The sequence below is a fragment of the Bos mutus genome, chromosome 26 (genome assembly GCF_027580195.1).
Source record: "Bos mutus isolate GX-2022 chromosome 26, NWIPB_WYAK_1.1, whole genome shotgun sequence".
NCBI lineage: Eukaryota > Metazoa > Chordata > Mammalia > Artiodactyla > Bovidae > Bos > Bos mutus.
In genome coordinates this window covers 15,225,332-15,251,607 of record NC_091642.1, presented here as the reverse complement: position 1 = coordinate 15,251,607, position 26,276 = coordinate 15,225,332, and the positions used below count along the sequence as shown (strand labels likewise).

At 35.1% G+C, this 26,276-nt stretch overlaps 1 protein-coding gene across 1 annotated transcript in view; it reads left to right on the top strand.

Annotated features, from left to right (window-relative positions):
• The window catches only part of CCDC172 (coiled-coil domain containing 172), a 36,808-nt gene extending 31,247 nt beyond the window's left edge, over positions 1–5,561 (top strand). The window contains exons 4-6 of the mRNA XM_070363564.1: positions 982–1,147; positions 4,675–4,776; positions 5,455–5,561. Of these exons, the coding sequence (XP_070219665.1) occupies positions 982–1,147; positions 4,675–4,776; positions 5,455–5,561 (375 nt within the window). The remainder of the gene's footprint in view (positions 1–981; positions 1,148–4,674; positions 4,777–5,454) is intronic.
• The last annotated feature ends 20,715 nt before the right edge of the window (positions 5,562–26,276 follow it).

Genomic DNA, 26,276 nt, shown 5'->3' with positions numbered 1-26,276 from the left:
AAACATTGAAACTGAGTTGAATTGCTCAAGATCTTGGTTTTAATGCTTTTGAAAGGCACAGAGGTTCAAACTTGTGGATGTGGGTGCAAAGATAGATTTTGTTTATTTTTTTAAATCATAAATCACAGCAAACAGACTCAGTAGCTTTAAATGACAAGAACAGCTTAGGAATATAATCTATAACTAATTGACTTTTTGAAAAAATACATTTTGAACTGTTAAAAATATATATCCAGAGTCAGAATCAACCACCAAATGGTTATGAATGGCATGGCAAGTTTCCAGCTGTAGCTCTTAATTAGTTATGTTTCTTGGAAAAAAATTGGAAAACACAGTAATGTTTAGGTTCTACCATTGTCAAAAAGTTTAGGTTCTAATATTGTTTAAAGTTTCTGGAAATTCTTATTTCTTTCTACTTCATGTTGACATTTTATGAAATTTAAACTGTTATTTAGAACTGTATTTGAAATGACCATGTAATTTTACCTTGTCTATATTTTAAAAGATTTTCTTGGAATTCACACTCAAAGGACAGTAATTCCTTTGAGTGTAGATCTGCATTTTCAACTTTGGTCATTTAATTCTTTTACCATCCAGTTGCAATGTAATTCCTTTGAGTATAGATTTTCAACTTTGATCATTTAGTTATTTTACCACCAATTTTGCAATGACAAAATGGCATATATTCCTGTGAGTTTAATACACAAACAGACACATACATAATGATCGGTGGTAAAATTTCTACCTCAATAATTCTCCTAAAATTTTAAGGATAAATCTTTCACATGAAAATAGTTGGTTGTTATCATGTAATAACCTAAGTTTTTAAATTAATACTGCTGGAGGAATATAGCATTTTAGTACCAGGAATATAATTTTCTGTTTTGTTGTCAGTATTTCCAAATGATTGAATTTTAATCAGTAAAGAAGAATATTGTTGCAGTTAACACCTATATTTGGTCCTGTGTTTCCATTTTTCAGGAGGCTACAAAGAGAAGAGTTACAGAGGAGGAAGAAAAATTTATTAAGGAAATTACAGACTTCAATAATGAATATGAATTAACAAAGAAACGAGAGCGTTTGATGAAAGAAAATGTCAAGATTCAAATATCTGACTTAGAAAACCAGGCAAACATTCTTAAAATGGGTATGAAAACATAGTACCACCTCATTTATCTGGCATTAATGAAGATAACTTATTTTGAATTAATGAATTTTCCAGAAATTTTACATTTTTATAAGTAAATTGGGTTATTGCATTGCTATTTTTTTACTTTTATCTTAATTGTATGTCTCTCTTACTGTGAGTTGTCTCAAGCTCTTTAGAAGTAGGTGTGACATGATCATTGGTCATTTATTTAATAACCACATTCTGTTTACTATCTGTTATATATTAGGCACCCTTTTAGGTCCTGGAGGTATAAAACTAAAATGGGGGGGGGATGAAATATATAGGCAGATATTCATAGTACATTGTGATAGAAACTATATAGGTGATATTGTTGCTGTGATCTTTATTCTACCATCAAAACAGTTTAGGAAACACTGTTACACAGGGGGGTAGGGAGAATTCCATTTCAGAAACACTAGTATGCAGGCAATTGCAGTCTGTAATAAGATGCTGAACTAAAGAAATTATCAGAGAGGCTAGTGGTGAAGAATCCATCTGTCAATGCGAGAGACATGGGTTTGATCTCTGGCCAGGGAAAATCCCATATGCGGCAGAGAAGCTAAGCCCTTGTGCCTAAACTACTGAAGCCCACATGACCTAGAGCTTGTACTGTGCAGAAAGAGAAGCCACCACAATGAGAAACCTGCCACAGCAACTAAGAGTAGCACCTGCTCACTGTAACTAGAGAAAACCCTGCACAACAATGAAGACCCAGTACAGCCATAAGTAAATAAAATTATTAAAGAAAAAAATAGAAGTTACCAAAGACAGGAGAAGACAAAGAGATTTTTAGGAAGAATGACAGATGTATCACTGACTAAACAGATATAAGGAAAGTCAAGCATGAACCACAGTTTTCACACTTCAGAGATTGGGTAGAATATGGTACCAGGAGGAAGAGCAGAAATGGAGGTGAACTATAGCCTTTTCTGGACAAAAAAATTAAGTTTTGTTTCAGTGTTTTTAGTTGGAGATGTCTATGGGATAAACAGGTAGAAGTGCCCAAGTAGCAGGTTGAAATTGGTTGTGAAACTGATACAAGAGATCAAGCTAGAACATTAGGTGTGGGATTCCAGATAATTTGCTAACATAATTCAAAGGGAACATGTAGAGGGAACATAGAGGGGTAGCAAAGACCAAAGGCAGAAAATGGAAAAGCATAGCATTTAAGGAAATGAAGAGAATAATGAGACAGAGATGTCAAAGAGGGCAAGAGAACCAGCAGAGAGTAATATGTGATTTGGGACAAGATGCTTAAGTTTTATTTGCTTCAGTTTCTTCATCTATGAAGATGGAGGATAATGATAATGACTTTAACAAGATTGTTGTAAGTACTCATGAAATAATATTTAATTACATAAAATGCTACCTGGATCATAATTAAACCCTTAAAATATAAGGATTATACTTTTTAATTAGCTTAATTTCATAGATGAAAGAAATGAGGCTCTTAGAGATAGGTTGCTTTGTGTAGAGAGTATAGGACAGAGGTTCTTAAGGCATACATATAAGCATACATCTTATAGGCATACATCTGAGAAGTTCTTATATATATATATATATATATATATATATATTATGATCAGGAAGGAGCACAATACAAAAAACTAGAACTAGAAGAAATGCATTAAAAACTGTTTTTAGATATTAAGGACAAGAGACTGTCCAAGGCTATGATTCCTAAGAGAAGGAAAACACATGAGGCATGATTACCTAGGCTTTTACCTGGTTGCAGTTTTTTGACAACAGGAGTGAGAGAGGGAACTTAAAACATAGTGGCCTGATTGAGTCAAGGATACGATACAAAGACTGGAGTTCAGGGAGGCTGAGTTAGCTGAAATTTTCAGGACAACGTACTGAGAGGAAGGAACTGCACAGACAAAACCTCCAGAAATCTACATAGAAGTTGCTTTGAGTCTTTGGCTATATATTATTCTTTGCATACATAGGGGAAAATCCTCTAGACTGAATAAAGAAAAACTGCTGGGGAATCATAAGGTCAACAATTCTGTGCGCTCACCCAGGACTGGGAGACATTCATGTTCCATCCTTTCAGAATAGAAAGAGCTCATTAAACAGAAGAATCCTGCCTTAATAGTAGGATTCAATTAGCCTTCGACCTAAGGCTACTCTGCTGCTAAGTTGCTGCTAAGTCGCTTCAGTCATGTCCGACTCTGTGCGACCCATAGATGGCAGCCCACCAGGCTTCCCGTCCCTGTGATTCTCCAGGCAAGAACACTGGAGTGGGTTGCCATTTCCTACTCTGGACACACACTAAATCTTAAAAGCACGGTTTGAACCTTATTATGTTACCTAACTGCATGCTAAATAGCCGGTATCAACATGCTTGAGGGGAAGAGAGCAAAATTCAAACATCAACAAAATAGTAAACAAAATGTCTAGTATCCAACCAAAAATCACTGTATCTGTGAAAAAGAAATTGTATCTCATACCAAAAAGGAAATTAGGTCAACAGAAACATCTCCAGAAATCACAGAGATAATGAAATTCACAGAGAAAGACTTTTAAAATTGATATTATAAAAATATTCAAGACCATGAATATAATACAGATAAATAAAAGATATAAAATAATAATAAATTCAAAAAATCATTTGGCAAGATCCAATACCCTTTCATGATAAACACAGTCAATAACCTAGACATAAAAGGGACCATTCTCAACCTGATGAAGAGTATCTTTGAAAAACCATGGTGAATGTATCTTTTCATCAGGAAAAGATGAAGATATTCATCCATTCCTAGTACTTGTATCCAGCATTTTACTAGAGATTGTAGCCTGGGCAATCAGGCAAGAAAAAGAAATACGAGACATCTAGATTGGAAATAAAGTAGTAAAACCATCTCTATTTGAACATTGCATGATCTTGTGTATAGAAATCCTAAGGAATCCATAGGAAAACTATTTGAGCTAATAAACAAGTTCAGCAGGGTGGCAGGTTATTAGATCAATGTACACAAGCCAAATGGACAATTTGTGAATTAACATTCAATTTTCAATCAAAAAAGAGTAAAACACATTTAACAAAAGTTTAAGACTTGTATACAAAAACTACAAAAAACATTGTTGAAAGAAATTAGAAGTAAAGTGAAGTCACTCAGTCATGCCGGACTCTTTGTGACCGCATGGATAGTAGCCTGCACCAAACTCCTCCATCCATGGGATTTTCAAGGCAAGAGTACTTGAGTGGGTTGCCATTTCCTCCTCCAGGGAATGTTCCCAACCCAGGGATCGAACCCAAGTCTCTAACATTGTAGACAGACGCTTTACCGTCTGAGCCACCAGGGACCTAAATAAATGGAAAGTCGTCCCAAGCTGATGGATTGGAAGATCTAATATTGTTAAGCAGTACTTCCAAAAGTATATTGACCATACATTGCTTACATTTTTACTACACAAGAAAAAGTTAATCATTCTTGACAGACATTAGGCAGAGCCAAAAGTAGTTAATATGTTTTTTTTTTTTGCATATTTATTTCTAGAAATGAAGTCAATGGAACATGATAGTGACCTGTTAAATGAACTTCAAAGACAAAAGAATGAATTAATACAAGAATTATCTACTTTGCAGAGAAAGCTTAAAGGTATTACATGTATGAGTTACTTTGCTGATGAATATAGTTATATATCTGTCATTTGTTGTTCAGTTGCTAAGTTGTTGTGTCCGACTCTTTATGACCCCATGGACTGTAGCACACTAGGCCCTCCTATCCTTCCGCTCAATTCATGTTCATTGAGCCAGTGATGCTATCTATCTCATTCTCTGCTGCCCCCTTCTCCTTTTGCCTTCAGTCTTTCCCAGCATCAGGGTCTTTTCCAATGAGTCAGTTCCTATCAGGTGGCCAAAGTATTGTTCCATCTTCAGCATCAGTCATTCCAGTGAATATTCAGGGTTGATTTCATTTAGGATTGACTCCAAGGGGCTCACAAGAGTCTTCTCTATTATAGGTTAATATTATTCTTTGAAAATGTATTTACTCATTGAGATATAGGTGATGTAAAAAGGGAATTTTGTTGATGTGAAAAAGGAATAGGTAAAGCACTAAATTGATAAATGTTGAATCTGGTATTTTTAATTTCACACAAATTTTAAGATCTTTTTTTGTGTCTTTAATTGCTACATTAAAGTAGAAAAATAAAAATCATTAGTACATGTATTTTACATGAAACACTGAAATTTAGAGCATTGTTCTTATGAGTGAAGAAAGATAACCTTTATATTTAATTTTTTAGAGAGTATAAGAATTGTCTTAATTGTTTAGGTTTTGAAGATAAAAAACATGAAGCTATTTGTACTACGAAATACCTAGAGGCAGAAAAAATAAAAATCAATGAAAAACCTCAAAATGATGCTGAATGCTTAAGGTAAGAATTGCCTATTATACTTTGATATAAAGTCTGGTAATTTTTCAAGTTGTCAAGTAGATTTCAACATAAAGCCAAATGCATAATTATTTCAAGATCATTTAAGATGTATTTCCGTCTATGTGTATTCTGAAATATGTTAATAAGCAAATGCTTTACGGGCTAAAAGCACATAAGTTTTAAATCGTATCAGGTTGATAATATTGAAATCAGTCTTTTCCTTTTCCTCAAGAACTCTTGAGTTATTCACATCCTAAAAGATAAAATGTAGAATCATTTCCACAACTCTTTTTTTCTATTATCCCTAAGTTTTTGGAGTGAAATGACTGAAATTATCTTTTTTGGTCCTTCTAGATTTCAGGGGGAAAAATAATCACAGTCTACTTTACTCGAAATCTGTGCTTCTGGTTTTGTGCCTAAAGATTAAAAATGTATTTTCTCTATGGAATATTTAGATGTTTTCTGTGTATTCGGATAATGAAAGAATGGGTGAGGTCTGAAATGACATAGTTATATACAAAAGGAGAACATCTCCCCCAGTTTATTAATTTCATTGTTATTTCTTAATAATTCAGTGTTAACATTTGCTGGTTTAATTTTAAAGAGCTTCCTATACTTTCTAGGTTTCATGTAAGAAACAGAAGCCTCATTACTGAATCTATGAAGAGGCAAATGAAGCCTTCTTTCACATAAATCACATAGGAAATATGTCCACTAGAGCTGAACAAATGCTTCAGATTAGCAGTGTATCGCCTTAGGCCATAATTTTAGTAGATTGTGAGAAAATATTTGCAATTTAATTTTATGTTAAGTTTTATAAGCATGAAATATCAATCTCTTGGGTGATATGTTTGATACAGAATGAGTTTCTGTAATGACAGTCTGCTCATTGATTTTTTTACACTTTTAAAAATGGTCATGCCCACTGGTATCATTATAGTTCATAGTGTAAAGGCTTCCAGTATGAACTCCAGTTTTGTGGGTTTATCCCTCAGTCATAAAAGTTTTCCCTGGTTTAAAATTAAACACTCAAAGTCTGTTAAGAGGGCCATTTCCTTCAGAGATGGTGACGGAGGAAATTTGGATAGAAAGAAACATCAGTTAATGTCTAGTCCATTCTTTGCATTTTAGCAGTTACTGAATGAAATGCCAGTATTTAACAGTTCCCACTTTAAATTCTTTAAAATGTGTAGGTTAGTTTCCCTTCTGGTATGTTCCATAAAAATGATTTTGAGTATGAAGAACAGAGTCAAAGTACTAAGTATAGAGATTTTGAAAACAGCCTCATCAGTCTTATAAATAGCAAAATAACAAGGCACTAATAATGGTAGCAAGAAATGATATGACATTTATTGAACATCACTAAGACCTATATTAAGTTGATTTTACCCCTAAATTTTAGAATAGAATCTTCTTCATTTCTGTGTTCAAATGTATACTGAATTCTGTAGTGATGACCTTCATCTTAAATTTTCTGATTTAACTACTATTGGTATAGATACTGTTTTTATAGTAGGGTTTCTCAGACTTGGCACTGTGAGATTTGGGGCCAGGATATTCTGTAGTGGGAGAGCTGTCCCATGCATGTAAGATGTTTATTAGCATTCCTGGTCTCTACCAACTAGGTGCCAGTAGCACTACTCACCCCCAGTTGTTACAGGCCAAAAGTGTCTCCAGATACTACCCAATGTCCCCTGGGCAGAGGCAGGTGGGCACAGTTGTCCCCAGTTCAGAATCAGTCTTATTTTTAAGGTTTTTATCATTGTACTTCTACTTTTATTAAACTTTAACCAATAAGAAAGCAATTGCAAAAAATTAATACTTCATTTCTATGAGCTTATTGTTTCTGCTTTTTATAATTAGAAAAATTTTGATACCTATTTTGTTGTCTATATTATTGAAATTCTTTTATAATGATTATAAAGTTAGAGTTTTTTAAAGTTGATCTGCCATGTTCAGGTTGTTTGTTGGACTTAATGCCATTCATTAATGAAGAGAACCAGTACTTTATATTCACAGTGTTTTAATGATCTCGGCTTTAATTTTTCCCTGTTTATAAATTATAAGATATTTGTTTATTTAAAAGATTCTGTTGTAAAGAGTATGGGATCATTAATTAACACATGTTAAGGCAACTAACTTACAGAATATTTCTATGCTTAACACCTAAACTAGAGGTTGGATTAATTTCTAAGAAGCATCCCTGAGAACTTTATAACTGATCAAGCTAGTGTTTTTCACATAATCTGGGGAGGACAGAAGTGATAAACCTCAGGGTCTCAAGAGGCAGTAAGCATAGAGATTAAGGTTACAAACCCTTTGAACCCCAACTTTGCTATTTACTAGGTTGGTGACCCCAGACAAGCAATTTAACATGTCTGTGACTCATTCTCTACATCTATCAAATGAAGTTAATAATGGCAACCACCTCACAAGATTATAATAAAAATTAAATGACTTAATATATGTGTGTGTATGTATGTGTATGTATATATAAGGTCTTTACATATATATATATATATATAAAGCCCTTAAAGCAGTGCTTAGTATACAGTAAATACTCTAAATTATTATACATAATTATAATTGTATAATTACTTATGATTTCATTTGTACTTCTTATTATCCATATGGATTTCATGCCTTCGAAGCTTCTTTCTCATTTTTTTTTCTGTCCTTTTAATGCAGAGACTTCCTGATAGTTATTGATTGGATTCTTATTTTGTACTCTCCATGGCTTGTCTCATCTGGTCTAAAGTTTTAGTTATAGTCTATAGATAATTTTTAAATCCCTGTCACTAATCCCTCCTTCCTAAGATCCAGCTGAATTCTCAACAATTTAATTATTGTTATTTTGTTCAGTTACTAAGTCATATCTGACTCTCTGCAAACCCATGGACTGTAGCACACCAAGCTCCTCTGTCCTCCACTGTCTCCCGTAGTTTGCTCAAATTCATTCCCATTAAGTCCGTGATGCCATCCAACCATCTCATCCTGTGTTACCCTCTTCTCCTCCTGCTGTCCATCTTTCCCATCATCAGGGTCTTTTATATTGAGTCGACTCTTCACATCAAGTGGCCAAATTATGGGAGCTTCCTCTTCAACAGTTCTTCCAATCAATATTCAGGGTTGATTTCCTGTAGGATTGACTGGCTTGATCTCCTTGCAGTCCAAGAGACTCTCAAGAGTCTTCTCCAATACCACAATTCAAAAGCAACAATTCTTTGGTGCTCAGCCTTCTTTATGGACCAACTTTCACATCCATGCATGACTACTGGAAAAACCATAGCTTTGACTGTATGGACCTTTGTCAGCAAAGTGATGTCTCTGCTTCTTAATACTGTGTCTAGGTTTGTCATAGCTTTCCTTCCAAGGAGTAAGTGTCTTTTAATTTCATGGCTGCAGTTACTGTCCACAGTAATTTTGGAGCCCAAGAAAATAAAGTCTGTCACTGCTTCTACTTTTTTTCCCTTCTATTTGCCACGACATGATGGGATTGGATTCCATGATCTTAGATTTTCGATGGAGTTTTAAGCCAGCTTTTTCACTCTTCTCTTTGACCTCTTTCAATAATGTAATATAATCAAACAAAACCAAAAGTATAACTTATGTTATCTCCCTGCATTTTCTGTCACATACTCTATTCTGCTAGCTCATCAGAATACTATTTGTGCATTTCCAAATATGCCAGAAGACTTCACACCTCTGTATCTTTCTTTTTCTTTTCCATTAGCTAAAATCTGATTTAGTCCTCAAGGCATAGCTCACATGGCATTTTTCCTGGGTATTGCTCAAACCCAAAATGTGAAACCGAGAAGGACCCTGTGGGGCACCTGGGCACAGAAGTCTTTTGTCCCCCTTTTCTTATAGGCATGGAGCTTCCCTGGTGGCTCAGAGGTTAAAGCATCTGCCTGCAATGCGGGAGACCAGGGTTCGATCCCTGGGTCAGGAAGATTCCCTTGGAGAAGGAAATGGCAATCCACTCCAGTATTCTTGCCTGGAGAATCCCATGGATGGAAGAGCCTGGTGGGCTACAGTCCACAGGGTCGCAAAGAGTCGGACACGACTGAGTGACTTCACTTTCTCTTTTCACTTTCACTTTCTTATAGGCAAGGCTCCAACCTCCATGGCCTTCCCTGAGTTCCAAACGACAGGTTTGAATAGTTGTTAATCAAGAGAGGAGTAGCCAAGAAACCACCTGAGGCAAGATTAAAGGGACTAGAGAAGCTCCTCAAGATTAGGAGACTCTAAATGAGAGTAAAAGAGTGCAAGCCCTGCATATACCCTAATTTTGTCAGCAAGCCCACCCTTGAACTCCTGCCATAAAACTCCTCATCAAACCCTCCCAGATTGGGACACATAGTTTTCAAGAGCAGGAGTCTGCTGCATCCGCCTTTACTAGGCATCCCCTACTCTTGTCTACTTTACCCAAAACTCTTGTGTCTTCATGATTCGCTTTGGCACTGGTGCAGAGAGGCTGAGCTTTTGGCATGATATGTAGCAGGTGTGTTTGATGTGTTCACAAATCATTTCCACCCTATTCCAACCCATCACCAAATTTTGTTGCTTGTGCCTCCAAAACATTTCTTGAATCCTTCCACTTCTCTCTCCACAGCTAACATCCTATTTCTAGTCACTTGTCTCTCTTCCCTGGATCCCCGTAACAATCTCTTTTCTGCTTTTCCCTCATCCACTCTTGCTACCATTGCATAGTAAATTGAGTTGCATAATTTCCCTTATTAAAATCATCTGTGGTTTCATAATGACCATAATACAACCTAAAGCTCATGCCTTGTCACCATATGGTATATGACCACCTCCCAGATGTTTTTCCCAACTATGGTTACCAACAGAGGTCCATCTAGTCAAAGCTATGGTTTTTCCAGTAAGCATGTGTGGATGTGGGAGTTGGACTATAAAGAAAGCTGAGTGCCGAAGAATTGATGCTTTTGAACTGTGGTGTTGGAGAAGACTCTTGAGAGTCCCTTGGCTCGCAAGGCAATCCAACCAATCAATCCTGAAGGAAATCCTAAAGTCCTGAATGTTCATTGGAAGGACTGGTGGTGCAGCTGAAACTCCAATACTTTGGCCACCTGATACAAAGAACCAACTCATTGGAAAAGATTGAAGGCAGGAGGAGAAGGGGACGACAGAGGATGAGATGGTTGGATGGCATCACCAATGCACTGAAAATGAGTTTGAGTAGGCTCAGGGAGTTGGTGATGGACAGGGAAGCCTGGCATGCTGCAGTCCATGGGGTCACAAAGAGTCGGACATGACTGAGTGACTGAACTGATTGACTGATGGTTCCCTTCTCACTCTGCTCCCTCAAGCAATCCAGGCTTTCTTCCACCAAAAACCTTTATCTATGCCTTTCTTTCTCCTCAGGTTATCAGATTCAGTTCAGTTCAGTTGCTCAGTCATGTCCAACTCTTTGTGACCCCATGAATCGCAGCACGCCAGGCCTCCGTGTCCATCACCAACTCCCAGAGTTCACTGAGACTCATGTCCATCGAATCAGTGATGCCATCCAGCCATCTCATCCTCTGTAATCCCCTTCTCCTCCTGCCCCAATCCCTCCCAGCATCAGAGTCTTTTCCAATGAGTCAACTCTTCGCATGAGGTGGCCAAAGTATTGGACTTTCAGCTTTAGCATCATTCCTTCCAAAGAAATCCCAGGGCTGATCTCCTTCAGAATGGACTGGTTGGATCTCCTTGCAGTCCAAGGGACTCTCAAGAGTCTTCTCCAACACTACAGTTCAAAAGCATCAATTCTTCGGCACTCAGCCTTCTTCACAGTCCAACTCTAACATCCATACATGACCACTGGAAAAGCCATAGCCTTGACTAGACGGACCTTTGTTGGCGAAGTAATGTCTCTGCTTTTGAATGTGCTATCTGGGTTGGTCATAACTTTCCTTCCAAGGAGTAAGCGTCTTTTAATTTCATGGCTGCAGTCACCATCTGCAGTGATTTTGGAGCCCCCAAAAATAAAGTCTGACACTGTTTCCACTGTTTCCCCATCTATTTCCCATGAAGTGATGGGACCAGATGCCATGATCTTCATTTTCTGAATGTTGAGTTTTAAGCTAACTTTTTCACTCTCCTCTTTCACCTTCATCAAGAGGCTTTTTAGTTCCTCTTCACTTTCTGACATAAGGGTGATGTCATCTGCATATCTGAGGTTATTGATATTTCTCCCGGCAATCTTGATTCTAGCTTGTGCTTCTTCCAGCCCAGCATTTCTCATGATGTACTCTGCATAGAAGTTAAATAAGCAGGGTGACTCTTACCTGAAGGGACATACCTTATCCTTTAGATCTCAGTTGAACTATTTCCTCAGGGAAGATTCCCTGTGATCTTTTTATAACTTGTTATTTTTACTAATAACACACTGTATTTTTTCCTATCTAACACAGAATCCATTTTGTAATTATATATTTATGTGCTTTATTTTATTCATGTTTGTCTCATCACTCATCATATGCTCAATAAGGGGAAAGATCTTACCTACTTTGTTTACCATTGTATACTAAGTGTAGCCACTCAGTCGTGTCCGACTCTTTGCGACCCCATGGACTGTAGCCCACCAAGCTCCTCTGTCCATGGGATTCTCCAGGCAAGAATACTGGAGTGAGTTGCCATTTCCTTCTCCAGGGGAATACCTACTCTAGGCCAAGCTCTGTACAAATGTATTAGTATTAGACCATGGTATACTCATACTAATACCTTTGTACAGAGCTTGGCTTAGAGTAGGTATTGAATAAATAAATGAAGGAATAAATGAGCATAATAAATTATGAAAGCATTCCTCTACTGTTTTCTTCTCTGTGTTCATAGAGATTATAATTCCATTATATGACTGATCGTATTCAGTGATAGCTATGTGTATCAGTCTCTCCCACTGAACTGGGAACTCCCTCTACTTCTTGTTTGTTTTTCTGTCAGTGCCTGCATCTAACATAATCAAGGGCACATAATGTTTAATAAATATTTGTGCCAGTGAGTATATCTACATTTTAAAAAACTTACTACAAAGAGGATAGAAGTTCCTCATGTATTTTCAATATTCTTTGCAAACACATGGTATATATTAACCACTGGGATAGCCACATGGAATTCTTCTTCCTGCTCCTGATTGTTTTCTTTTATGTAGAAAAAACTTTACTGGTTTAACTCTCCTAGCCATCCCCCCAGAACTCCTTCTTTCTTATTCTAAGGTAGAGAGGAGTGATTCAGTCTGATTGTTGAGTTTGGAAGGATAAACTGAAGACCAGCTCCTTTCTTTGCCTTGTCTCTTGGAGTCTGGCCTGCCTCACAGTGTGTGTTCTACTCTGCTCCTCTATCCTTTGAGTTTTACAGTGGTAGGACTTCATGGGAGAGAGCTTTTGGCATCTGCCTTTAATGGTGTGAGTTAGGTTAGTCTAATTCTGGGTTCAGTATTAGTAGTAAATCCTTTGTGTATAGATACAAGCCACATTCTCTAGTGTCTGCTGTATTAGTAGCAAACATGACATCTTGGCTTCCCTTCTGCCTTCCTCGTTTCTCAGATGCACAGAATTCAGGTAGCAAAGAATAGACCCCTTCAAACTTCCAACACCTATTATTTGTTATTATTAATCAATACCAGGATAACCAAAATACAATTCTTCATCATGAATTTTTATTTACTCCAAATAGTAACATACCAGACGACTTGAAACATTTCGGGCTTTTTCTTACTCACAATACTTAGAATGGTTTTACATTTTTAATAATCAATGTTTGTACTGGTTTAATGCAACAGGAAGTTTGTTTCAGAAATGAAGCTGCAGAATCAACAGCCTGGATTTTCTTTCTTAGCATTTGAAGATAGTATGGTTTTGTGAAGAGCATATTTGCAGTGGAAACTGCACAAAAGTTAATATATACCTGCTACTGAGAGACTCTAAATGCATTTATATGAAGTAATAAATCAATGCTGTTGCCTCTTCAATGAAAAAGTCATCCAGTTAAGTTAGTTGTAGAGGTCACATTGATGGTCCTTAGTGCAGGGAGCCAGCGTGAGGAACTCCGCCCGTGGCAAAGGTCATGAGGAAGGAGGCTCGGTGTACACAAAGGCGGGATCGAGCCTCAGGAATCCCCCTGGAAATTCTTGAGCATCTACCCCCAAAACCAGAGTCTGCCTACTTTACTGCTTTGTGCTCTCACCTACACCTCTGACTTTATGGGGGGCTGTCCCCCACCACCATTTCTCTCCCTTTCTCGGAAAAAGAGTTAATTTACAGCTCCAGTTAATAAAGTTCCTGGGTGTGACAAGGGTGTTTTAGTTCACAAACTCCTTTGGAAGTTCTCTAGCCTGCCTGAACAGGTTCTTCCAGCCACATGTAATTGTTCAGAGCCTCCCAACCATGAGAGGCATAAGATGTTCTAAACTGTCTAAATACAGATTCCTTTGAGCAGTTAAAAGATTGATTAGAAATTGTATTGGTGAAGGGTTTTTCACTTTTTGGGCCAATGTTTGCTGCTAAGTTTCCATATCCCTTACCTACTGTGTCCCTGGAAGCGTATTGAATAATATAATTGGTGTATAGGAATGTAAATAATAGCTTTAATGTTTGTAACCTTGGACCTTTGAGTTAATTCTTTTCTTGTTATAGCCCACCACACCTTTGCCCTATAGGAAAGCAACTTTATCTAATGCTTTCGGAGGGTGGCGCCTGACTTTAGAATAATCACCTTTAAAGAAAAATAAGTTTTCTGAAGAAAGGATCATAAAATGTTAACAGGCCTCCTGGCCAGAAGATGATGTAAATCACCTAAACTTTTGCATATGATAAGTTTGCAGGAAGAAAGCCTGGCTTACTGCTGACTCTACCCCTTCCCCCATTATCCTCTATGCACAACTTAAGGTATAAAAACTACTTTGGAAAATAAAGCGCGGGCCTTGTTCACTGAAGCTTGGTCTCCCCATGTCGTTCTTTCTCTCACCTTCTGGCTGAATTCCCATCTGGAGCGTGGAGGCTCATCAAGCCTACTAATTTTGCCTGGGCTTCTAAGATCTGACCAGGGAGGCCTTAATGTCTCCTGTCCTTCGGGAGAACGGGAGGACGCCTGTGGCCTACGTAGGTGACGCAAATTCCTTGTCTTGGAATTTTATTGGCTTTCCACGTAAACCAAGTTATTCAGCCTCTTTTCTCCACTGAATTTTCTCACTGAGCTATCCTTATTTAACCACTCTTTGTATCTTTAATTCTATCGTATCCTGATCGCTGAAGCCGTCTCCCCTTTGAATTCCTTGGATCCACCTGGGCTGGACCCCAGCACCTTAGATTTATAGGAAGGTATAAGCACATGATGATGTTAGAATACTTCTAACCTCTCTGAAAGATACACAGATAAATATGTATATTTACATATATATATTTTTTTATTTTACCAAATATGAATAGTTTTAAATTATGAGAGTAGACTATGTTGATTAAATAAAAAAATTTAGACATTACAAAAATGTAAAACATCAGTCTCTTCTCTCATGTCTTGTTAAAAGTTTGACACGTATCCTGTCAGAGTTTATAGTCTGTGTGTGTGTGTGTGTGTGTGCACACGTGTGCATTTAACATGGGTCTGTAGTTTGCTTTATTACTTAGAAAACAGATATTACTCATTAATACGTACTGATCAACTTGATTCTTTTTAATGCTGATGTATAAAGATGCCATATTTTGTAAGCTTCCTCCCATTGATAGATGGGAGGAAGTACTTAAATATTCATAATTAGAAGCATTTTTATAAATGTATCCTTAAATACTGTGGAAGTGTTTCTGTAACATCATTTAGCAGAGTAATAAGAATTGTTATCTAGTCTATATTGAGGAAATAATGCACATTTACGTTGCAATACTCTTGATTATCACAGTAATAAACTCCAAGTAGACAGGTGTAACAAAATCTCAGTTCTAAAGTTTCTAGAAAATACTAGTCAAAAATTAGATATCTGTAGCCAACCCCTATCATCTCTTTAGTTTCTAACATTTATAAAATATGAAAATCCTCATTTAATTCCAGGATCATTCTTAGCTATGTATTTTGTTGAATATTTCTGTTGACTCTGCATTTTTCTGGTCAAACTTCATCATTTATTCACTAGCAGAAGTGCCTTTACAGCATTGATTATGTAGCCTTCAAGCTAATAGAAATCCCCTGTTTCGTGAATTCCTGGCACACACAGTAGTTATTAAAACTTCAAGTAAATACAAGGGAAATTTTTATGGTAGAAGTCAGTTGATTATTTTAAATGTTATATTCTGATATAAATGTGCCTGTTTGTAAATGTCCCAAACTTTGAAATAATTTTGCTTATTATATGAGCCATATATAATATTAATCATTTCCAAAGTTCATTTGTCCCTTTGATATCATAGTGCACATTTTTTTTTCACTTTCACATGTTTATCTTTAGAAACAACCCCTTTTGGTTGTGGGATGGGGAAGGTGATAGAAAATACCTGGTGAAAGGCGATGCCTAATCCACCCAAACCAGGATTTGTAGTAATGGAGGTGCTGGTAGCACGCCTCTCTTTTACTTCCTTCTCAGTAGGTCTCATCAGTTCAGCCTTACCCACCTGTGAAGGTTCCTACCTGTCTGCTGATGGCCTGGACTGAAGGAATGCATAATTAGAAAACTGAAATTCTACTTTCATAGAATGAACTTTGAAACCCATGCTCATAAATAAATTGTGTATGAAAGAGCATGACATATATATCTTTAAAATGGAGTATTTTGTGTTTAAATGGCACTGAAATAATTTTCATATGAATTACTATAGAGAAATGATATTAAGAATGTCACAGCGTGAAAAACTAGTGAAAAGTAGTAAGGATTGCTTATTAAACCTCTAGTGTGATTAAGGTAACCAAAAAGGATAAGATTCATAGACTTAACATGTTAGGTCTAAAATTCCATGTGTCAGAAATGGCATCAACATGGAATGATAATCTGGGAGAAATTTGTAGTACTTATGATGAACAAAGGGTAACAGTTTATCAAAAATTAACAGATAAAAAGTCAGCAAGAAAACACTAAAAATCAGTAGTTTTTAAGTTATGTATTTATCCAACAAGCATGTATTAAACACTTGCTTTTCCCATACACTTTGCAAGTTACAGGGATACCAAAGTGAATAAGACAAGGTAATTCAGTTATATATCTTATTATTTAAGTGCAGATTAAAACTACTGAATATCAATTTTTAATCAAATTTTGAAAGATATACTTAGATGACCATACTGGAAATTGGCCACAGTATGGTACAGAGATAATTTACTCATTGCTGTGGCAGTATACATTGCTTGTATTTGGAATGCAGTTTGATGTATACAAGTTATTGTAAGCATCTTTAAAATGTTTATGCCATTTAAAGCAGTAGTTTCACTTAGCTGTATCCCAAGGGAAATAATCCAAAGCATAGAGGAAGCTTTATGAACAAAGGTGTTCATAGAAATTTATTTATGGTAGAAAAAAATAGGAAGAACTTAAATGCTGTACTATAAATGAATGATTAAATTAACTGTGTTATAGCCACTTAAACTACTATATATTTATCTTAAATGGTATTAATTGGCAAATGTAATTAACTGGGGGAAATATATATGACAGTATAAAGCAAAAGAAAGAACTAGAAGGCAAGATTACATAATCAATATCATATGGAAGTAAAAGACCTGAGATGAAGCATACCTACATTTTAATCTCATTGAATTTGTGTACTAGGACTTTGGGTGAAAATTGTCCTCCTTTCTAATTAAATAGTATTTGTTTATATTTCTATAACTAAAAAGAGTGTTCTTTTAGTTAAGGCTTCTCCATGGCACTAAGAGGTAACTGAAAAAAAAATGCAATGATGCAAGAAATTATAAAAATACATGGAACATACATTTTGCTCAACTATCAATGTTGGCCCATCCTCATCAATATCTGATGATTCAGAGAAAGGAGACAGTAAGCAGTGCAAACTGCCCTTAGTTACTGTGCAGTAGGTGAGGGAAGCTTTTCTTGACTCCTGTAGGCAATCAGTCTATGCACTGAAGCATGAGATCTGCTTACCATTATAGAGCTCCAGCCTAGCTGCAAATACATAAATATTCATACCGTTAGCACCCAGCCTCCTTTAAAGCTAGCAACAGTAATCTTTCCTTTAAGTGAGATCTGAATTCTACAACTTGGTTATAGGCTGAATTGTGAAATGCTTCCTATAATTCATCTTAAATGCCATCCTTAACTTAAGTAGTCTCTCCTCCTCCTTGTTAGCTAACTAAAATGGAAACCAGTCACCACCCAATTCTGATGGGCATCAGAGCTCTGACCAAACCATTTGAACTGAAAGGTGAAAAAGGGCAAGTATTGATGGCATAGTGGGAAGAATGATCCCTACTGTTGTATGTATTTGAAAAGATATATATATTAAAATGAACATTGTATAGCAGCATCTATGGTATATTGTTCCTCTCCGTTTAACTTTACACTTACTTTAAAAAAATATTTTTTGCGAGGGACTTTATGCTTGTGTAAACATCTAATGCTCCAAATCATTAACTTTTTCTCTCTTTGCAACTTTAGCATTCCTTCAGAATTTTTATTCACTATTAAATTCCTACAAGTTCAGAACACAGTGAACTTCATATATATTAGGTATTGTTTCTCAATCCATTCTTATTACTATTGTGTTTTTTTTTCCCTATCTAGGTGTTAGTTCTTAAGTACAATAATATAGTGAGGACCTGTGAACTAGGCTAAAACATTACCAGTATCTTGCTATGGGGTCCTCCATTAACCCACACTCCCTTCTTTACCTCAGATGTAATTGCTGTCCTAGAGTGTTTCATTTGTGTGCGTGTGTGTGTGTGTGTGTGTGTGTGTGTGTGGTATGACTTACTTCTTTCCTTGCTTATATATAATTTTCTTTGTTACTTTATGATTTACTAACTTTATGTCATATATTCATAAATGTAATCTACCTGTCATTTATATGCCTGCCAAAACAAAATATTGGTTATTTTTGCTTGTTTTTGAGTTATGTACAAAGGGTATCATTCTGTCCGGGACTTGCTTTTTATTCACTTGTTTCTAAAATTCATCCATGTTGTTGAGTATAGATATGTGAACATGCTTTTTCTCTTTTTAATGCACATTTGAGTTTTCAGTTGTTGTTGTTGCACGCAGTGCTGTTTTGATCATCCTGGTGCACACTGCAAGAGTTTCCGTAGGATATATGCCTGATGGAGTTGCCGAGTATAAGACATGTAAATGTTGAACTTCACAAGGTAGCGACAAACTTTCTGTCGAAGTGATTAAACCATTTATACTTCCATTGGCACATTACCAAATTCCCCAGTGATCTATATTCTCTTAAATGCTATATTTTCAGACTTCTTATGCATTAAAAATCTCTGTCCCAACTTACGAAGTTTTGTTTGGTTTTCTTCCTGCTGTTGTGCTTGGGTATGTTTCTTACTCTTACGACGGCTGAAATCATCAGTCATTTCTTCTTGTGGTTATCATTTTTGTGTCTTGTTTAAGAACTCTTTCCCTACCTTAGATCAGAAGGTTATTCTCCTGTATTTTCTTTAATAATTTTTAAGGTTTGTGTTTCACATTTAGGTCTTTAGTTTATTTGGGACTAATTTTTGCTTACATTCCACAGTAAGTATAGCTTTATTTTTCTCCATTTATTGAGTAGTTTGTCCTTTCTCTAGTGATCTGCAAAACCACATCTTTTATTTAAAAATAATAATCAGAATAACATTTGTGAATCTATTTTAAGATTCTGTTTTCTATTCTGCTAAATTGGTCAACATTCATTTCTTTCATAACTGTCTTAATTATTGTTAAATGCACGCTATTAACTTTTAATTACTTAATTACTGTTACTTTATAATGAATCTTAATCTAAAGCAGAACACTTCCCTTTATACTTCTTTGTCGTCATCAAGAATATCTTGGCTGTACTTGACCCTTTGCTTTTTTATGTACATTTCCGAATCAGCTTAAATCCATGAAAATCTTTTATGATTCCACTCATCCTACAGTCTCTTTTGAGGGATTTTACATCTTTATTAAGCTGAGATTTCTCGTCTGGAAACTTAGAATATACTGGGTTTTTTTGTCCTAATCTTTTAATAAAAATCTTTTGTGAGTTTTATTTTTAGATACCTTGTAGTTTTAAGTGTAAATTTTTAATGACATCAGTATTCTCTTTATTGCTGGTGCATGGAAATATAACAGATTTTTGTATGTTGATTTTTTGGCCACTATCTTTGTTAAACTCTATTTTTTTAAGTTTTATTATAGAAGATTTAGAGCACATACAAAAGTAAAAAAGTGAAATATAGTGAATCCTAGGTACTTATCACTTAACTTTCAGTTGAGTTCAGTTGCTCAGTCATGTCTCAATTTTTGTGACCCCATGAACTGCAGCACGCCAGGCCTCCTTGTCCATCACCAACTCCAGAGTATACTCAAACTCATGTCCATTGAGTTGGTGATGCCATCAACCATCTCATCCTCTGTAGTTATCCCCTTCTCCTCCTGCCTTCAGTCTTTCCCAGCATCAGGGTCTTTTCAAATGAGTCAGTTCTTTGCATCAGGTGGCCAAAATATTGGACTTTCAGCTTTAGCATCAGTCCTTCCAATGAACACCCAGGACTGATCTCCTTTAGGATGGACTGGTTGGATTTCCTTGCTGTCCAAGGGACTCTCAAAAGTCTTCTCCAGCACCACAGTTCAAAAGCATCAATTCTTCAGCACTCAGCTTTCTTTATGGTCCAGCTCTCACATCCATACATGACTACTGGAAAAACCGTAGCCTTGACTAGACGGACTTTTGTTGGCAAAGTAATGTCTCTACTTTTTAGTATGATGGCTAGGTTGGTCATAGCTTTTCTTCGAAGGAGCAAGATTTTTTAATTTCATGGCTGCAGTCACCATTTGCAGTGATTTTGGAGCCCCCAAAGATAAAGTCTGTCACTGTTTCCCCATCTACTTGCCATGAAGTGATGGGACTGGATGCCATGATCTTCGTTTTCTGAATGTTGAGCTTTAAGCCAACTTTTTCACTCTCCTCTTTCACTTTCATCAAGAGGCTCTTTAGTTCTTCACTTTCTGCCATGAGGGTGGTATCATCTGCATATTTGAGGTTATTGATATTTCTTCCAGCAGTCTTGATTCCAGCTTCTGCTTCATCCATCCCAGCATTTCTCATGATGTACTCATGTAAGTTAAATAAGCAGGGTGACAATATACAGCCTTGACATACTCCTTTCCCAATTTGGAACGCAGTCAGTTGTTCCATGTCCAATTCTAACTGTTGCTTCTTGACCTGCATACATATTTTTCAGGAGGCAGGTCAGGTGGTCTTAACAGGTGGTCACTTTAAGAGTTATCAATTTGTATTACTTGAAACATATCATACATATTATTATCTTATTATGTCTGTAAAAAAGTACTTTAAAAAATATAACTAAAATCCATTATTACACATAAGGTAATTGACAACAAATAACAATTCATCAAATATTGTCAGTGTTCAAATTTCCAATTATTTATAAATGTCATTATTTTGTCTGTGTGAATTAAGTTCCAAATAAGGTCCACACATGACAAGCAGCTGATATTTTAAATCTCTTTTAATCTAAAAGCTCCCTCTACTTAAAAAAATTTTTTTGGCATATAATTGATTAGTGATGTTGTGCATCTTCTCATTTCCCTGTTAGCCATTCATATGTAGTCTTTGGAAAAAATATCTGTTCAAATCCTCTGCCCATTTTTTAATCAAGTTGTTTAAGAGTATAAGCCATTGTAGAATGTCTCTCAATTTAGACTTATTTGTTCCTTAGAGATTAGATTCAGGTTAAATAATTTGGGACAAGAATAATATATAATTAAGATTGTGTCCTCAGAACATTGCATCAGAAGGCATATAATGCCAGTTTTGTTTCATTTTCAGTTATGTTAGGTTTGATCGCTTAGGTAAGATTGTGTCTGCCAGGTTACTCCAATGAGAAAATAGTCTTTTCCATGGATATTTACTAAATGATATAGGGGATGACTCAGACCTTGTGCATAGCCTTTTTCCAGGAACTTTTCACACAGTCATTTTAGCGTCCACTAATGATGCTTCCCGAGTCAATTATTACATAGGTGGCTGGAAAGTGGCAACTTTCTAATAATGGAACTCCTGTTCATTTGTTAGCTAGTAAAACTCTGGGGGAAAAAAGACAGAAGTTCCTCTTCTTGTTACCCCATTCTTTTAATTTCTCCTTTTTAGGATTTTCTGTGGACTCATGAATTTCTTTTTATGTCATGTGTTATAAATACATTATTGTCATTATTTTTGATGCTCAAATTGTCCCAGATTTGGATATAGGCAGCCCCTTGAACTAAATTTCTCTGTCTTTAGACATGTTTCATTAGTTTTTGGTTGATTTCCTTCCTTCTTGTGCAACAAACTATTCTAGGCTCACCTTGAATATTACCCACTTCAGCCCTGGGACAAATTGTTTCAAGGAGTCCTGGTATCTTTTGTTGGTACTGGTTTTAGAAACTAAGATTAGCATGCTAGATGTGCTCATTACTACTGGGTGTTGCTTCCAAGTACTTTAAATGGACAGAAATAAAAATGCAATTTTTTTTAAATCATAAATTTTTATACTGATTTCTTCCATTCAAATCCAAAATGAGTTTTTTTTTCCTCCATCCATTTTCTATGTACATCTTCCTTTTCCTAGTGAAAACTCTGGTTTGTAACAATATCAATGTAATTATCCATTTCTTATAACTTTCTAAAATAATTTTAGAATAACTAGCTGTGTACCCTCACTAACAACAAAAGTAGTAAAATTTAAGATTCCTTTGTAATTCTTACTGCCTTACAACATATCTCACTGAAGGTATATAGACTACTATTTTTGAAAATTACTTGAGTTCTTTTTAATTTTTATCTGTGATTATTAGTTTGAAAAACTAATTTTCTAAATTTTTCTTAAAAAAGCTAGATTTATTTTGTTCTGTTTGCGTTTAATTCAGCTGTCATTTTGTGTTAAACTTTATGGTTCTTTTTCTCAACTTTATTTAATTTTATTTGTCAAGTATATAAATAATCATCATGGTTCAAAAGTCAAAAGTATATAAAAAGAGATACACACAGATGAGTTTCATTTTATTCCTTATTTATTGCACCCCATTTTCACTCACTGTTATAGGTGATCAACTTTGTTAGTTTCTGCTTCATCTTTCTGTGTTTCTTTTTATCTTCATTTTTTATACTATATAATACTCCATTATATGGATGTGCTATAGTTTATTCAGCCCATCTCTTAAGGATGGACATAGGCTGTTTACAGTATTTGGTGATTACAAATACTAATGCAGTAAGAACTTTGTGCATATATTGTTTTGTACTTACAGGGTGTATTACTGGTGGTGAATGGTGAAGTCAAAGGAAAAATTTAAATGTAGCTTTGTTAGATACTACCAAATTCTTCTCCTTTGAAGTTTAACCATTTTAAATTCCCCTATCAGTGTTTGAGTACACATGTTTACCCACAGCTTATGAAAAAAATGTGTCAAGTTTTTGGAGTTTTACCAATCTGATAGATGAGACATGATATCCCTGTGTAGTAAACTTTCAAGTCGTTATTATGAGTAATACTGAGCACTTTTCATATGTTTAGGGATGATTTTTATACTTTTTCTGTGAACTCACTTTTTATGACTTCTTCATTTTTTAATCAGCCTTTTGGTCTTTTTTCCCCTTGATTATAAATTTCCTTTACATATTAGAGAGATTAGACTTTTATCAGTGATATATGTGGCAAGTATTTTCTTTAAGATTGTCATTCATCTTTCTACTCTACTCATGTGTTTTGCTGTGCAGTTTTAAAAAAAATTGAATACTCTTAAATTTCATTTATATTTTGAACCATAGTGAGAAAGTTCTTGAACACTATTAACTTATAAAGGAATTTCCCTGTTCTTTCACTTTCACTTTGTCCTTACATAGTTTTATTATTTTTGCACTTAAATCTTTGATCCAGTTAGAGTGTATTTTGATATGTGCTGTGAGATAAAGAGGCAGTTTTAGCTTTGACAGTCCATTTATTGTCACATAGCAGATAGCTCTCTAGTTATTCTAACACAGCTTATTAAAAAGTCCATCTTTTCTTTTTACAGTGATTTTAGGTGACTTTTTTAGCATATGCTAAATGTCCATTTGTTTCTTAAGCTATTTCTATCTTCTGTGTCCCACTGGTCTGTTTATATGTCAGTACTACACTTTTTAAATTATGAAGGAGTGATGGTATGATCTAGTATCTCATAGAGCTAGTTATCCTTCTTTGTTTTCTCTTTTTTTTAGAACTTTCTTGAAAAAAAAATTCAAGATTTTTTTCTAGACTGTTCTCTTCTTTTAATATATGAACTTTAGAATCAATGCACCCAGCACCAGGGGAAAAAGTATTAGTAGTTTTTCTTAGGATCAAGTAAAATTTTATTTAACTGGGGATAGTAACCATTTTTCTGATGTCCTATTCATGGAAAAACCCTGAAGGAGAAAATGGCAACCCACTCCAGGATTCTTATCTGAAAAAATCCCATGGACAGAAGAGCCTGGTGGGCTACAGTCCAAAGGGTTACAAAGTCAGACGCAACTGAGCAACTAAGCAACTAAGCAAGCCATCCATAAGAAATTCAAGTTAGTTATTTGACAAGTTAGTTGGTGACAATGAAGCCTATTTATTTTTGTTTGCTAATTTTATATCTTGTCACCCTACTGAATTGTTTTATTATTTGAGTTGGTTTTATCAATGATTCTTGGGTTTTCAAAGTATATTTTTAAATCACCTGAAAATTAGGTAGCTTTATTTCTTCTTTCATCTTTCAAATTCTTATTCCTTTAATTATTTTTGCTAGACTAATTTTAATGGATAGAATATAGAAAATTAAAATCTTTTTCCAAATTCTTTAATGTTAACTTAAAATTGTGATGATAGAAGCTACAAATCTGCCACTATTCATTTAATAAAGAATTATTATAAAATTTATTGCTGAACTAATTAAGTGAATTTTTCCTTTAAAACAGACTTAAAAAAGAATTAGAACTTTATAAGGAAGACGACATGCAAAGTGTTCATGATGCTCTCCAAACAGAAATAGAATTTTTGGAGTTGGTAAGCCATCACTGATTGTTTAACTTTTGTTTAGCATTTTTTTTTTTTACCTATTGATAAGAATGTTTTTACTGTAATAAATTTCATTAAATTAATGTTCTGCCCTTCACATGGGTTTGCACTAGATACAAAAAACAAAACAGCAACAAGCAAAACTAAAGTAAAAATATGAACCTGTGAAATGTTCTGAGTCTTGGAGAATTGATGCTGCATAAGACAAGTTATATTTAAAGAGAATATAAATTAAAAAAAATTTAAACCTGACCTCACAACATCCCCTTGACTGAAACTGTTATTAGAGGATTAATGCACTGAAGAAGTTTAACTATCATAATGCTTAAAAGCTTTTTGTTTTTCTTAGGAATAAATTATACTTCTATTATATTTGACCCTAAAACTTTCTTATTACAGATTTTTATGATTTCAAGAATTTTGGATTCAATTATTGAAAACCTATTTTCAGATTGTGTGGGAACACTTCTAATTGCTTTTAACCTCTTTGGTTGTTTATAAAATGAACAAGTATTTGTCATGCTCTATTTTAATAGAGGACATACATAGCTAGCTTTAAAGCATGTTAAAATATAGTTTTAATTTAATACAGTTTGTTTTCTTTCATATTTATTTTCCAGAAACATTTTCTTGTTCAAAATTTTCCAATAGATTGTGTTAGGACTTATATTTTATAGGATTTATATCTTTATTAAAACTTTTAGTAGTAAAATTTAGAAATGCCCACTTGTGCTAAATTTACATGAATTTTATGTAATTCTTTTATTAAGAATTTCATTTGTTTCATGAAAAATTGTATGTTTTTGTTTCAGACATTGGCACAGAAAGATCATCAGGAAACAAATAACTTGTAAAGAATTGATCAACTATCCTAAGATTTGGTCAAAGCATCTTAGTATCAGATCTTTGTGGTAGATACATGAATGATACCCATTACAACAGATTGTTGTGGAAAACTTGAGGTTAAAAATATTTAGAGTTGTTTGATATCTAGAATTGATATATTAGAACTCTAAAATATAAGTTTTGGTCTTGTTACCTACTGAAACTTAAGGGTTTTTATGTGGTTTGATTGTGTTTCTAAAGGAATTAAAAAGGAGAAACAGATATTGTGTTCTCAGATTTTTTATTCACCCTGACCCTTAAGCTGATTTGTACTTTCTGATGTTATTCATTCTTTGTTTGCAGCTTACCTTGGATCAAATCAAACACATATAGGTGGAAAAACTCAGATTATAGACCCAATTTTTGTCAGTACCATTTGTACCAGCGAAGATGTTTACTTTGATTTTAATCCTTTGTAATCACAAGGTGATGTCTTTTGACAGAGGCCTTCTGAGGCCTTTCATCTTGAGCAGCCAGCTTTCTCCACTTTTCTCTAAATGTATCTATAGATTTGAGTCTGGGGGCACCTGCAGCCACTTTCCAGCACTTTGTCCTGCCAGTTTTATTCCTAATGCCAGTGTTGGTTAGAATGAAATAAGTCATTTACTTGGGGAGTAAC